This window comes from Leuciscus leuciscus (assembly GCF_965113295.1).
Source record: "Leuciscus leuciscus genome assembly, chromosome: 6".
NCBI lineage: Eukaryota > Metazoa > Chordata > Actinopteri > Cypriniformes > Leuciscidae > Leuciscus > Leuciscus leuciscus.
The window spans coordinates 42,131,165-42,147,334 of NC_138730.1; the positions used below are offsets into that span (position 1 = coordinate 42,131,165).

Below are 16,170 nucleotides of genomic sequence, written 5' to 3' on the forward strand. Positions count from 1 at the left end.
AAACAATTATAAAAATACTTAAAACAGGAGGGTTTGCATTCTGTCAATCATAGAATAAAACAGAAAGTTCAAAAGTTTGTTAATGTTTTTGAAAGAAGTCTTTTCAAGGCTGCATTTATTTGATCAAAACACAGTAAAAACAGCAATATTGTTAAATATTATAAAATTGTATTTAAGTTTTCTATTTTAATATTTTAAAATGTAATTTATTTCTTCAAAAATCATTCTAATATGCTGATTTGCTGCTCAGGAAACATTTCTCTCTATTATCAGTGTTGATCAGTTGTGCTGCTTAATATTTTTGTGGAAACTGTTTCAGAATTCTTTGATGAAGAGAAATTTCAAAATTTAAAAACTTTTGTAACATGGTAAATGCCTTTAGTTTCACGTTTGATCTATTTAATGAACCTTTGCTGAATTAAAAATATTGACAAAAAAAACCCCAAAACGTAATAATCCCTAATTTTTTCAATGGTATTGCACCACTGTCCCTCTTGAGTTAAATACATTACCCAGGTTGATCTGCAGGAGCAGTTCTGCTCGGCGTAGCTCTAGAGTGATATAATCGCCCTGTTGTCCCTCTCCGTGAAGCAGAATGCCGTCTCCTTTAGTTGTCTTAAACTTCAGTGATATCACATCCTTCAAGATCTTCATCTTTTTCTGTCTGAATCGATAGGAAATCACTCCCTGGCCGTCAAAGCTGATCATGTCCGCCCCTGAACGCAGAAATATGGATCAGTCTCAAACAAACATATGAAGTCTTTTCTCATATCTATGCTGTCTCACATCAAACCAAGTTGATGATGCAACTGTTACAGCTCGGCTCCCGTACCGCCTCCGGATCCGTCTCCAGAATATTAACCATTTCCTCCCGAACTCAAATTCCCATCATGCCTCTCACCTGGGACTGATTGTGCAACACACCTGCACCTCATTTACACACACACATAAAAAACACTTCCACACAACACCTCTCTGCGAAGTCTTGGTTTGACCTGGCCATCATTACCGAGCGTTATTACCCGTGTTTGCTTTTATATTTCTGACCTTGGACTGTTTTACCTCGTTTCCTGATCGTTCTCTGCCTGCCCGACCCGGCCCCGATCTCTGCCTGTGACTCGGATCTTCTCTGTGTTTCCTCCATTGCCCTGTCTACTGTTGTTGACCCTGCCTGTACGACTATTCTAATAAAAGCTGCAAATGGATCCTTCTGAGACCGGTGCTTCATTACAGCAACATTGGTGAAACTGAACATATTAGCTTTTAAAGAGGCCATATCATGAATGATTATGCATAATATTCCTTGATCTTGAAATAAACATTCAGTGTGTATTATGTATACTCTGACTTTGAGAACTCAACACTCCGCCCACAGCCCAAAAAGACCAGCCACAATATGCTAAAGAGCTTGCAATTGATGCATGAAGAATGATGCAACTATATTTGTCCCAACAACAAAGTAAGCAAGCAATGCATAAAGTACGAATTACACAAAGAGGTTAAAATATGATTAAAAAATGACCACTTTGACATCACTCACAGTAAGCGCAGCCATAGAGCTCCACTCTCAGACCAATTCTCCCCTCTTCACTCCAGTCCAGCGGGATGAAACGCACGTATCGAGCCACGAAAGGGTGCTGAAGTTCGTGCCGCACAGCCCGTTCTGAGTTCCAGTTACCTGAAAACGTCTGAGGCAGAAAAAAGTCAACATTTTATAAAAAATCATTGAGAGAACCTCATTCTGTGAGTGAGACACACCATTACTGCTCGTTCTCTGTACACAGATTACTACGACAGGATCTCGGCACATGTTTCCAGGAGAACTGGCTTTGCATTTTAATTTATTTTCATAAGCACTGTTATTGAGTATTTCAGCATTACTATGTGACCTCTGACCCGACGCAGGATGTACTGACGAACGCAGAAGCGCAGAGGATAGAGCAAAACAAAACACTGGTCAAGAATTAGAGGTCTAAAATAAGAATTTTTAAAGAGAAATGTGGGAGGAGCTTGAGTTTGTCACCCAGCCCTATTTGTTTGAACCGCGAGACTTGTCTTGGGACACACCAAGCCGACGATCGGCCACGATATCTGGCCGTTTTTGAGTGTCGGCCGACTTAGTTTTTTTTGGTGTGTTCCGCACCGTTGGCTCTAGTCAGACGCCGTCTGGGTTTTATGGGCCGATTCAGCATGTAGAATCGGCGTTGGGCCGTCGGTGAGAGAGAGAACTCTGATTGGCTGTTCAGCTTAGTGAATGAGTCACAGCATGAGAATAATAGCAAACCAGCGAGCAAAGAAGTAAAAACGTTACATAGAGTGTTCCTGGGCGAATATTTTAATATTAACATGAGCGGAGTGGAGTAAAGATCGTGATCAGCAGGATTGATATTCAAAACGGTAAACACGCTTTGTTTTGTTTACGGTTTGTGTTTCTGCAGCGTCGGTTTCCCTTTCTGAATGAGGAATATAGACGAATATATCTGCAGAAATAGACAGTTGTCTCAAGGTCAAGTGCAGGTTTTTTGCCCCGACGCAGATTACAATGTGAGGCTTTCATCAGTCGGGTCAGAGGTCACTCTTCAGCTGGAACTTGACCAGCTCACGGCCGTTACCAGAAGCCAGTGATTATAGTTTATAAAGTAGCCTAATAAATATGGATATATTTCTTATAAAAATGCATGGCTTTGCTTCAGAAGGCCTTTATTAACCCCCTGGAGCCGTATGGATTACTTTTATGATGGACTGATGCGCTTTTTTGGGCTTCAAAATCTCAGGCTCCGTTCACTCCCATTATAAAGCTTGGAAGAGCCAGGATATTTTTTTATATAACTATAACTATAACTAAGAAAGTCATATAAACCTAGGATGGCTTGAGGGCGAGTAATTTATGGGCTAATTTCCATTTTTGGATGAACTAACTCTTTTATGTCAACAATTGTCTCATATGTGTCTATTTTTATTTCTCAGAAGTCTTGCACTTTCTCATTTTAAAAGTTTAATAAGGGGTTACAGTCCAAAATATATAAGTGTTACACTTAAGTTCCAATGAAGACGAAGACGAAGACGAAGACGAAGACAGTATAACACAGGGTTTACTTATATAGATCTAAATAGACAGCCAACATGCGAGACAGTGCTTGCACATAGATAATAACGGACCAGAAGTGCAGATGAAGGAACAACTTAAGTAGGAACACAAACTAGGATAATTAATCATACAGCTGACACATATGAACTAATGATAACGGTAACCATAGAAACTAACGAGTGGCGGGAAATCTGAACAAAGACGTGACAAATGAAAACGAACTGAAAGTCCATGAAAACAGAAACTAACAGTACATAACGGTGACAATAAGAGGAAAAGTTTCCCTTTTTTTCTAAACTTTTGTGGGTCATGTGAGCACAACACAGCAGCATCTGTTATTCTTCTCAGATTTGGTAACCCAAAAACAACATGTACTCCCTGAGCTATAAATCACAGTTTTCCCTGTAAACTCACCCATATGTTGCTGTCCTGCCGATACGGCTTCCAGTTGCTTCCCGTGTCACTGTAGAAGAGCCTGTAGTGTTTCGTCCAATCAGAGCTGCTGTATCTGCCCTGTGTTGCTATGGCAGTGATCAGTTTCCTGGCCCTGAGGTCCACCTGTAGCCACTGGTACCTGTCGGAGTCTAACGGTGACCATCCTCCATTGCCTATGAAAGACAAAGTACAAGTCAAATCTGATGTGAGAAAACAGCACATGCTGCCAAGCTTGAATTACGATGTGATATAGTCCACACCGCAGCTCCATAATGCTCCATCAACACTATACTTCCTTAACGGTAGCCAGAATGTGCATTAAAGTTCATCATGACCCACAGAGACGCTTTCTCGATTATGCAATCTAAGCAAATCCTAAAGTATCCTTTATACTTAATCTGCAGCACATCTCTGTCTGAACATCAACCAATGAGGAGAGAGACACGGCGGACATGAGCAGATGACCTACTACTACTACTATACAGGATGTGTATCCCACAATGCAATGCAAATGACTAGGCCTTACATTTCCAGTGTGATGAATGAACCTGGAAGTGATTACAGCCGTGGTTTTTAATATTGTGACTCATTATTTATACCGCCAAAACTAGAGTTAAGACATGTTTATACAAAGTTGAATCAAAATGCAAATTTATGCCAACATCTTGCATGCACACTAACTGTATTTCATTTTCATTATAAATGGACAACTACTTCATGTGCTAACAATGTAGAATACTTATAACTGCATGAAGTATACAGTTTCACATACTATTTTTTTAAGTAGGCCGTATACAATGTACACTACCATTCAGAAGTTTGTCGGTAAGATTTATTTTTTATTTTTTGAAAGACATTTTTCACTTTTATTCAGCAAGGACATTAAATTTAATCACAGGTGACAGTAAAGACATTTATAATGTTAAAAAAGATTTCTATTTTAAACAAATGCTGATATATTGATTTTTCTATTCATCAAAGAATCCTGATTTAAAAAACAACAACAATAAGTTTTAAGTTTTCAGTATATTAGAATGATTTCTGAAGGATCATGTGACACTGAAGACAGGCTGATGTCTAATGATGCTGAAAATCAGCTTTGATCACAGGAATAAATTACATTTTAAAATATATTCACATAGAAAACAGTGTTTCAAATAAATGCAGCCTTGTTGTGCATGAGACTTCTTTCAAAAACATAAAACAATATTACCGACCCCAAACTTTTGAACATTAGTGTTTATGCAGTACGCTAGTATTCCCTTCTGAACACAGCCGTAGAGCTCTTCCTCACCTACTCTCCTGTTGAGTTTTGCATAGCCAGCGCCAAAATCAGCTGCCAACACAGAGGAGCTGGTGAAGGCGCTGTAGGGAAGGGGTGAAGCCAACACCTCATCACACCTCTCTGAATAAAACACGGAAAAACATATGTTAGAAATATTTCTAAACAGATAGTACATCACACACACACACACACACACACACACACAAAAAAATGCAGTCATTCATATGTTTGCCACAGATGCTTGTGATAGAATAATCCTTTAATATCGAGTCGCAGTATGCATAGATGTAAACATTATGTTGCAAATCTCCTCTTTGGTACAATCTGACAGTTAATGCAGCTTTGATATGTGGTGTTCTGAAACCTTGCAAATGCCTCTTTTTCACATAGAATTAAGAATTAACAGAATGAACCTTGTAGTGATTTCTATCCTAGTGAATTATACATGAAAACACCATCCGAAAGTATCTTTCAGCTTAGCAAATTCAGGGTTTGTTAGAAAGTCAAGGTTTCCACAAAGTGCATAAAGCTTTCAGAAGTGGAGCATGTGTCTCACTGAAAGGTCCTTCATGTTTCTGGCCGCTGTGTGTGCGGTCAGTCTGCAGTTTAAATAGGCTCCTCGTAACCCAATTTATCTGGCCAGAGGAGGAGAGATTCAAGGCCAGAGTCTGAGTACTCTTCTGTCTCCACTCTAATTATGTCTCACGATTAACAGTGTTAATACAAAAAACGGTGCAATAAAAAAACATCTTAAAAGTTTAACAGATAAATTAGCAGATAAATTCAAACTTCTTTTCAAATGCATTCAATTAATCAATTCATAGGTCACATGCATTTTTTTTTTTTTTTTTGATCATCCACCATATTTATGACCATCAGTGGAGAAAAGTAATGGCGATGGATACAAAAAACCAAACAAAAAAAAATTTTAACTTGAAAAATGAAAAGTTAAACTTAGAAAATGACAATTAGAAATGTTGCCTTATGCCTGTTGAAGTACAAAAGTGACTAAAATAGCAAATTAAATTAAAATAAAAAATTAATTAAAGCTAAATAGAAATAAAGAAGAAATATTTTTAAATAAAAGTGCAAAATTTAAAAAAATGTTTTACTTAAACTTATACAAAATTAACTTTTGTGTTTGAACACAGATGTGTGTCCGCAGTGTGTGTAAACAGCCAGCCTATAATGGTCAAAATAATACCCATAAATCACACCCAGTCGCTGCAAATGAGCAGTGACAGGTGACGATCTGCCCTAATTAGCATAGATCACACCCTGAGTGAGCGTAACAGTTCGCTATTGCTGTGAATGATTTACAATGAATGCACCAAAAAGCATTACAAATGTTATGTTTTTGGAGTAACAATAGACTCTCGGCATCTGAGCCACTGAGGACACCATAGTTGAATTTCATTTATGGAGGAAATGTGCCGAAGAAAGTCGTTAAAGTGTAAAGCACAAGCTGTAAAGACTCCGCCCTCTTCTGGAAAGGGGGCGGGGAACAGCAGCTCATTTATATTTAAAGGCACATACACAAAAACAGCGTGTTTTTGCTCACACCCAAGGGGCAAATTTAACAAGCTATAATAAATGATATGTGGGGTATTTTGAGCTGAAACTTCACAGACATTCTGGGGACACCAGAGACTTAAATTACATCTTGTAAAAAGGGGCATAATAGGTCCCGTTTAAACTAAAATTAAAATGAAAACTGATCATATAAAACTAAAAGCTAAAAAAAAAAAATATTAAAAGCTTTTTTTAACTTTTTTTTTTTTTTAACAGTTTTACAGCAATTCTTTCTTCATCAGAACACATAAGATGTTTGAAGAACGTAGGGGTCCAAAGTACATTGGACACCATTGACTTTTCAAAGTTGTTCATGTTCCACCGAAAAAAGAAATCCATCCATATTCTCAAATTGATTCAAATCTATAACTTATTGGGTGAACTGTGATAAATGTTCACAATATTCAACCAGCAATGCATATATGTTAACTAGTTTTATGAGTGACTTTAAAGCAGTTACATACACAGATGGATGTCTACATGGAGAATGCTGCATGAACAAAACATTTCAATGAGTCATCATGCAGCAGATGGGTTTCACATACAGACATGAGGGATTCTCTCCCGCTGTGAGAGGATGTGCCGATGCTGTGATGACATGGATATATTTTCTCGAACATGTTCTACAACTACTGAAACAGAACCCTTCAGAGATCATGTAAATGTCAGCAAGCACATTTGCAGTGCTGACCTTCAGCCAGATGTGATCCAGATGAGGTCGAGTCCTCAAATATGGCTATTTCCCATCACACGGAAATGTGCTTACTAATTTGATCAGCATGAGACACATTGTACCCGGTGCTCATGTCGATAAACACCCAGAGCAGAAAGGTTATGGAGTCATTTCCATCTCAAAAACACAATTTAGCCACTAATAATGTTTTTTTTTAAAAGCTAATGTACTGGTTACCAAGTAGACAACAGTGTCATGTAACCCTGGATCACAAAACCAGTCCCAAGTACTGGTATATTTGTGGCAATAGCCAAAAATACATTGTATGGGTCAAAATTATCGATTTTTCTTTTATGCCAAAAATCATTAGGATATTAAGTGAAGATCATGTTCCATGAAGATATTTTGTACATTTCCTACCGTTGATATATAAAACATTTTTTTTTGTGAGTGAATGCAGCACAATCGCGAACATAAATGAACAATTTAAAGGCGTTTTTCTCAATGTTTTGATTTTTTTGCACTTTCAGAGTCCAGAATTTCAAATAGTTGTATCTCGGCCAAATGTTGTCCTATCCTAACAAACCATACATCAACTGAACGCTTTTTTATTCAGCTTTCAGACGTTGTATAAATCTCAATTTAAAAAAATTGACCCATGTGACTGGTTTTGTGGTCCAGGATCACATATGTGATGTGTGAAGGTGTGTCGGCCGAAGCGAGACCATGCCTCATTTCAAAGCACGAGGCTATCGGCTCCAAAAAACAAACACCCTTCCACGTACACCTAAACACTTCAGTGCAATGATCATGAACTCCTTTGAGCTCTAGAATTACAGCGAGAGGGCGATTGCTCAGAGGATATTCTTTGATCGAACACCAGAGTACTCATATATTGATCGTGATCTTCTCCTGGGATAAACCTTTCATTTACCCAGAGAGCCTGTGAATCTCATGGATTCAATGCTGATCTCTCTCTTCAGCCTCAGGTGCTGTTTAATAACTCAGATGACTGATATCGGCCCTACAGCAGGCAAATGAGAAATTACTAAAATATAGCCAGTGAGAACATTTTTGAGAACTTTGGAGAATAGCTTTTCTATCACTGGGATAAATTATATTTTAAAATATATTCAAATAGAAAGCAGTTATTGAAAAATAATAGAGCAGTTATTATGAAAAATACAGTAAAAACAGCATTGTGAAATATTACATGTTAATAATATTTCACAATGCAGTTTTTACTGTATTTTTCATACAGCCTTGGTGAACAAAACCATAAAAAACGTATTTATTCCAAACTTTTGACCGCTAGTGTGTGTGTGTGTGTGTGTATACCGGTATATATATATATATATATATATATATATATATATATATATATATATATATATATATACAGTACTGTGCAAAAGTCTTAGGCATGTTAATATCCTAATAATATATTAATATTTAATATTAATATTTACTATTTAATATATATTTAATATATTGTGTTAATATTTTTATTTAAGCACAGAGCTGGCCAATAAGGAATATTTATCGCTGCAGTACATTTTCTCATTTCAACCACCACTGGCAGGTGTAGAGATATATTTTATGAGATCAAACAGAATAAAGGTGGGGTGCCTTACTTGTGTTCTTTAGTGAAGAACGTAATTTACCATTCATTTTGAAGAGCAGCGGGGCGTTTTACATTCATGATTCAGCAGTGTACACTTCACTTCTCTCTTACTCAAAAGAAAAACAGCATGCCTTTAGGACATCAACACTGTCTTGCATATGCCCTTTTCCTTTGGCTTTTTGTTCAGAAAACCAACTGAATGCTTTCAATGAAATGGTATAATGTGCAATAAGACACTGTTCCTCTCCTCGAGCTGCCACCTTATCGTGGTGGAGGGGTTTGAGTACCCGAATGATTCTAGGAGCTATGTTGTCCGGGGCTATATGCCCCATGGTAGGGTCTCCCATGGCAAACAGGTCCTGGGTGACGGGTCAGACTAAGAGCGGTTCACAACAGACCCCCAGCTATGGGTTAAATAGTTTTATAGCCATCAGACAATGGCTCCACTGCCTTGTGGATATCTCCGGGAGGAGTAAAGGCTAAGGAGTAAACCCGACAGAAATCCGGAGTGGAGCCCGTTAGGCGGTAAGAATGACTATTTGTCACCTTTCCGGCAACTCCTGCAGCCAAGCTAGGTGCCAAATGTCGTGCTTCGCACTCCTTTGGACCCCACTAGCGAGGCCGAGAGGGGGATTCTGACGAATGGGCAGCCCAGGATCTCCTTACACCGTGCCCAGGCTATGCGTCCTGGAGAGGCCACTCCAGTATCGCTGCTCGCAGTGATAAAAAACAACACGGGAGGCAGCAGTTACGAGTGATAAGTCCAGAGTAAATTGGCGTACGCTCAGACGCTACGGGTTGTCTCCGACGGTGGGAGGGATCATTGAAATCCTACTGGTCAGCTACCGCCCGCCTCAAGCTGGGCAGCCCCCAGCCAGTAAGGTGCTGACCCGCCACAGTCTGCCTGCTTCATTGGGTGCTTGGAGCTAAGGGAACAGACCGACAAGCAGACTGTAAACCTCGCACCAGGCAAAGAAATAAAAAAGCATAAACCACCAATCTTGCGACTAGCAAGCTGGAATGTCAGGACTATGTGCCCTGGCTTTTCCATAGACCTTGATCAGGTTGATGACTTCAGAAAAACAGCAATCATCAATCGTGAGCTCTTGAGGCTGGACATTGACATCGCTGCACTACAGGAGACCAGACTCCCCTCAAATGGCAGCATCAGGGAACAGGAGTACACTTTCTTCTGGCAGGGAAAGGAACCAGACGAACCAAGACTGCATGGCGTTGGGTTTGCAGTTAGAAACTCTCTGCTATCGTCAGTCGAACCGCCAGCAAAAGGTACAGCCCGTATCCTCTCCCTTCGCCTCTCAACCTCCACAGGCCTAGTGAACATCCTGAGCGTCTATGCTCCTACACTCAGCTCCCCAGCCGAGGCCAAGGAAGAATTCTACGAGGAACTTATGACCATCATTAAAGGAATTTCCCCCACCGAACAACTGTACATGCTTGGGGACTTCAACGCCCGGGTGGGAAATGACTGTGATTCCTGGCCCCGCAGTATTGGTCATTTCGGCGTTGGCAGAATGAATGAAAACGGACAGAGACTGCTTGAGCTATGCTCCTATCACGACCTCTGTATAACTAACACATTCTTCTCCACCAAGCCCAACCATAGAGTATCCTGGCGACATCCAAGATCCCATCACTGGCATCAGCTGGATCTCATTATCACCAGAAGAGCCTCACTGAACTGTGTTCTCATTACACGGTGCTATCACAGCGCTGACTGTGACACCGACCATTCACTGGTTTGCAGTAAGGTGCGCCTTCAACCGAAGCGGATCCACCGATCAAAGCAGAAAGGACGCCCACGCATTAATACAGCAAGGACGACAATCCCTGATCTGTGTGAGCGATTCGCTGCTTCCATCACAGAGGCCCTCAGAAATTGCCCAACGGGCAGTGCAGAAGAAAGATGGAATCATATCCGCGACGCCATCTTAAATTCTGCCATGGACACCTTCGGTAAGAAAGAGAGGCAAAACCCAGATTGGTTCGAAGCAGGAATCCTGGAACTTGAGCCAGTCATCACAGCTAAGAGAGCAGCTCTGATCAGCTACAAAAGGGAGCCATCAGAGAGGACGCTCACAGCTCTCAGGAAAGCCAGAAACGATGCCAAAAGGATTGCTCGACGCTGTGCCAACAACTACTGGTTGAATCTTTGTCAGTGCATCCAACTCTCAGCTGACTGTGGTAACATCCGCGCTATGTATGATGGCATGAAGAAGGCCTTCGGCCCAAGCGTTACCAAGGTAACACCCCTAAAGTCCTCCTCGGGAGAAATTATAACAGATCGGGGTAAACAAATGGAGAGATGGGTGGAACATTACCAGGAACTCTATGCAAGAGAAAATATCATCACTACCTCAGCAGTCGAGAACACCAACCTCCTGCCCGTCATGGATGAACTAGATGCTCCCCCTTCTATGGAAGAACTTCGTAAGGCCATCGACTCTCTAGCCTGCAACAAAGCACCAGGCAGCGATGGTATTCCTCCAGAGGTCATCAAGGCTGGGAAGAAGACCATTCTTCTTCACCATTTGCATGAGCTCTTGTTGCAGTGCTGGGAAGAAGGAACAGTGCCCCAGGATATGCGTGACGCCACCATCATCACTCTCTATAAAAACAAAGGAGACCGTAGTGACTGTAACAACTACCGTGGGATATCACTTCTCAGTATAGTTGGGAAAGCCTTTGCCCGGGTAGTACTAGTCAGGTTACAGGCACTAGCAGAGCGCGTATATCCTGAAGCTCAGTGTGGATTCAGAGCAGGGAGGTCAACAGTTGACATGATCTTCTCACTGAGGCAGCTACAAGAGAAATGTCGCGAGCAGAGGCAACCATTGTTCATCGCCTTTATCGACCTGACTAAGGCGTTTGATCTGGTCAGCCGTAAAGGCCTATTCACGCTACTGCAAAGGATAGGATGTCCCCACAAGCTTTTGAGGATTATCATCTCTTTTCATGATGATATGCAAGGCATTGTCCAGTACGATGGCTCTTCCTCAGACCCGTTCCCTATCAGAGGTGGAGTGAAGCAGGGCTGTGTACTCGCTCCAGCGCTCTTCGGCATCTTCTTTTCCTTGCTGCTGACCCATGCCTTTAGTAAATCAGAAGAAGGCATATACCTTCACACTCGAACCGATGGAAACCTGTTCAACACAGCACGCCTCCGAGCAAAAACCAAGGTGCGGAAGGTTCTGATACGGGAGATGCTTTACGCAGATGACGCTGCCTTGACTGCACACTCCGAAGAAGCTCTACAACAACTCATCAACCGTTTTGCGGATTCCTGCAGTGATTTTGGCCTCACCATCAGTCTCAAAAAGACCAATATAATGGGCCAAGATGTTAGCAGCATCCCGAATATCTCCATTGCCGACTACACCCTCGAAGTGGTAGATAACTTTACCTACCTTGGCTCTACCATCTCCAGCAACCTCTCCCTGGATGCTGAGCTAAATACTCGGATTGGTAAGGCAACAGCAGCTATGGCTCGCTTAGCAAAGAGAGCTTGGGACAATTCCATGCTGACAACCTATACCAAGATGAGGGTGTATCAAGCTTGTGTACTCAGTACTCTATTATACGGTAGTGAAGCATGGACCCTGTACTCCCGGCAAGAACGCAGGCTCAACTCATTCCACCTGCGCTGCCTCAGGAAAATTCTGGGCATCACATGGCAAGACCGTGTCCCAAACAAGGACGTTCTGGCCAGGGCGGGAATACCAAGCATGTTTGCATTACTCTGCCAGAAACGCCTGCGCTGGCTAGGCCATGTCAGTCGCATGCAGGATGGTCGTATACCCAAAGATATACTCTACAGCGAGCTTGCTACGGGCTCCAGACCAGCAGGAAGGCCTGTTCTTCGCTACAAAGACGTTTGTAAACGAGACTTGAAGGCAGGCAACATCAATCCAGCAGTCTGGGAAGAAGCAGCTGCAGATCGCTGCAGATGGAGGCAGGTTGTCGAAGCAGGCATCAAAGTGTCCGAGAAGAAAAAAGAGGACGAGTGGGAAGAGCGGAGAAAGCGCAGACAGAGGGTTTTACCCGCAGATATAGCACCAACAGATCCAGACCCAGGCCCATACTACACCTGCAGCAACTGCAATAGAGCCTGCCGTTCCAAAATTGGACTGTACAGTCACAGCAGGCGCTGCATACCAACCAAAGAGACTCTTTGACGCATATTCCATTGTCTCAAGAGACAGACGGATGCCAACAACAACAACAACAACAACACTGAAGCCCGAGTGCTGAGGGACAAAGAAAAGCTTTACACGTGCAATCCGGTCAATACTGATGGCAGCCAGTCATGGTCAAAAGCTGTCGGACCATCAACCTGTGACAGGATTGACTTACGTAAAGATGATGGCCAGAAGATGTGACGTCTGTTAAATAAACGACAGACTTCTTCACCTCTATTTCTCACCTGTCTTGCTTTGTTTACAGCCAACTATTGCATTGAGTTGCAAGCAGTTGCATGAAAATAATGCAGAAGTCACATGTAAAGGCCCCAATATACTCACAACAAATTTATTTTTCGTTCTTCGTTTAGGGGTAAGAAGTTCGAAATACGTTAGCAACGGTATACAGTGAGCGGACATCCCAACGCCGCCCTGAGAGCGACGTTTAAATGAATATGTAAATATGTGCTGCACGCTTTCCTCAAAATTACAAAATAAACACACGCACACACAAAATTGACGGCAGTGAGAAAACAGCAGTTAAGAAAGCATCTGATCATAGTGATAGCTCTGCAAATCTGCACTCCAGTCAAGTAAATCACGTTTATTTATATAGCACTTTATACAATAGATTTCTTGCAACCAAACAGCTTTACAGTAATAAACATGAAAAAAAATTGTGTCAGTGTTGCTTTCTATTAGAATTACACTTCAATTTCTACTATAAAGCAGCTCTCCAGTGTTTATATATTCTCACCTCGACGGACTCAACAGAGGAAATTAACCGGAGAAGATTTCTACGTCAAAGAGGGCGGAGCCTCAGAACCACACCCAGCTATTACATAATCACCACGGACCAATGGCAGTTCGAAGGCGTTTACCATCCAGTCATAAAAATGGAGATTTGTAGAGTGGCACATAATTTGGCAAAATTCAGATGAATAAATCAAAAATAGCGCAGCATACTAAATCAAATCATGACATGGTGTAACGGTCACCAGCTGGAGTGCCCTTGAGAGCCACCAGAGGGCACTCCACATAAGACTATTATCACTCACAAACTACATTTCCCATAACTCACTGCCCGGACTCATCATCACTGATCACATTCACCTGTACCTCATTATCCTGTTAGTCTCAGTCTATTTATACCATGTTCATTCATTCACTCACCGCAAAGTCTTGTTTGAGTGTTACACTGCAATTCTGAGCGTTTTCCCTGGTTTCTTGTCTTCTGGTTTATTTGGATTTCTTGCCCTGTTCCCTGGATTACTCTTTTGCCTCTGGTCCCTGCCTGTTTTGGTTGTTTCTTTGTTGGTTTGTTTGGACTGCCTACCTGTGTTTTGACCTTTTGCCTGTACTCTGGATTACGCCTCTGGATTACCCACAATAAAGCTGCGTTTGGATCTTAACCCTCGTGTCTCGGAGCAGTTTCGTAACACATGGGCTAGACTGTTAGAAACCACAAGAAACCTCAACAGGACTACTATTGAAATATGAAGTCTACATGTTCTAAGGGTCTCAATTTGATTAATTATTAAATTGTTTACATTTTATTAAATGAAACCATTAAAAACAGAATCCAGAACAATTATAATGTTGAATTTGGGAAAAAATAAAATGGATTTCATAGGGCCCTAAAAGTAATCCTAGTAATCTCAACAAGGTCTGTGCTCAGATCTGCCATAATACCAAAAGTCTACAATCAAATGTCAGAGATCTCAATATGAACTCAAACACTGATGATCAAAATGATCTGAACTGCTCCACATTCATTTTATAGCTCTATACTTTTACTGTATGTCCACTATTGACCCATTTATGTCTATTTTTGCACCACTAGAATCACCAGAGTTTCTGAAAAATGTCTCGAACAGTATCTTGAACAATCTACTTTTAAAAAGTAGCACTCACCCCTCTATGATCCACCACAGAAAACCCTTTCCCAGCAGTCTGTTCCACTCTCTGAGATCTGTCCTTATTCTGCCTCTCCAGCTCATTACACACAGCTCTAAAACAACAGGTTTAAATTGACTTTGAGTCTGCTGAGTCGAGGTTGTGTCAAAAATAACTCTTGTGTCCTCTAAAAAAAGATAATGATATTTTCAGGCTCCTGTTCTAGGTAGCGCTACACACTCATCTTCAGCTTGTGCAGTGTGAAGACTCTTACATATTTTTTATGTGTGTTTGGGGAAGACGTGAAAAAGCTAAGAATTCTGGGTAATGAAATCAGTCCATGCTGTTCACAGCCATGAAATTGACTTTTTCTAGGGTTAGTGACCCTGTTCCAAAACCTACTGATTATTTTATCACAAAATTTTATTTCCACTTTAAACAAAAAGAGAGAGAGAGAGAGAGAGAGAGAGAGAGAGAGAGAGAAACAAACAAGGAGCAATTCAGGGATATTTTGTTTCCAACGTGTGCTGTAAACAGTAGACCAATCACAACACACAGGGCCATTTGACCAATCAGAGAAGAGCAGGCTCTCAGAAAGAGAGACTGAATCTTTGAATGAACCGTTTTCAGACTCTGTGAGAAATGAGGGGATGTGCAATGTGTATTATGAAAAAAGAAAGTGTTTTTTGTTACCTTGGATGCATGTAAACCTACTGTAGGAGACTCCAAAACAAAATTAGGATATAAATAGCATAATAGGGGCACTTTAACATTTCATTCAGTACCAAAAGTACTGATTAAAGAACACCCCAATCTAATAAAAATGAACTATTTTACCCAACATTTATGTGTTCCATGTATTTTTATATTATGTCATTATCTTAGCAACTGTTACTGTCAAACTGTATCAAAATAAAGTCAAATAGTCTCTTGTATAGGGCTTTGCAAATGCCAACACGTATTACTGTAATATATATCGAGTCAACGTTGTATCAGTTGTATCAACGATGCATTCAATTGATTAAAAGTAAAGACATTTTAAGATTTTACAAATGATTTCTATTTCAAATAAATGCTGTTCTTAGAACTTTTTATACATAAAATAATCCTGAAAACAATGTTTAATGGTTTCCACAAAAATATGAAGCAGCACAACTGTTCTGATCACCTATAATAATAAGAAATAACAGCAAATTAGCATATTAGAATGATTTCTGAAGGATCATGTGACTAAAAGACTGGAGTAATGATGCTGAAAATACAGCTTTGCATCACAGTAATACATTTATTTTTTTTATATTAAAATAGAAAAAGGTTAGTTTAAATTGACATCATATTTGACAATGTTACTATTTTTACTGTATTTTTTTTATCAAATAAACAAAGCACAAGAGGCTTCTT

The 16,170-nt window shown here is 40.6% G+C and overlaps 1 protein-coding gene across 1 annotated transcript in view; it reads right to left on the minus strand.

Moving 5' to 3' along the window:
- Window positions 1–16,170, minus strand: part of cntnap2b (contactin associated protein 2b) — a 47,286-nt gene that overhangs the window by 23,701 nt on the left and 7,415 nt on the right. Inside the window, exons 2-5 of the mRNA XM_082172972.1 lie at window positions 4,818–4,928; window positions 3,503–3,696; window positions 1,541–1,688; window positions 513–716 (exon numbers count right to left, since the gene is read on the minus strand). Of these exons, the coding sequence (XP_082029098.1) occupies window positions 513–716; window positions 1,541–1,688; window positions 3,503–3,696; window positions 4,818–4,928 (657 nt within the window). The remainder of the gene's footprint in view (window positions 1–512; window positions 717–1,540; window positions 1,689–3,502; window positions 3,697–4,817; window positions 4,929–16,170) is intronic.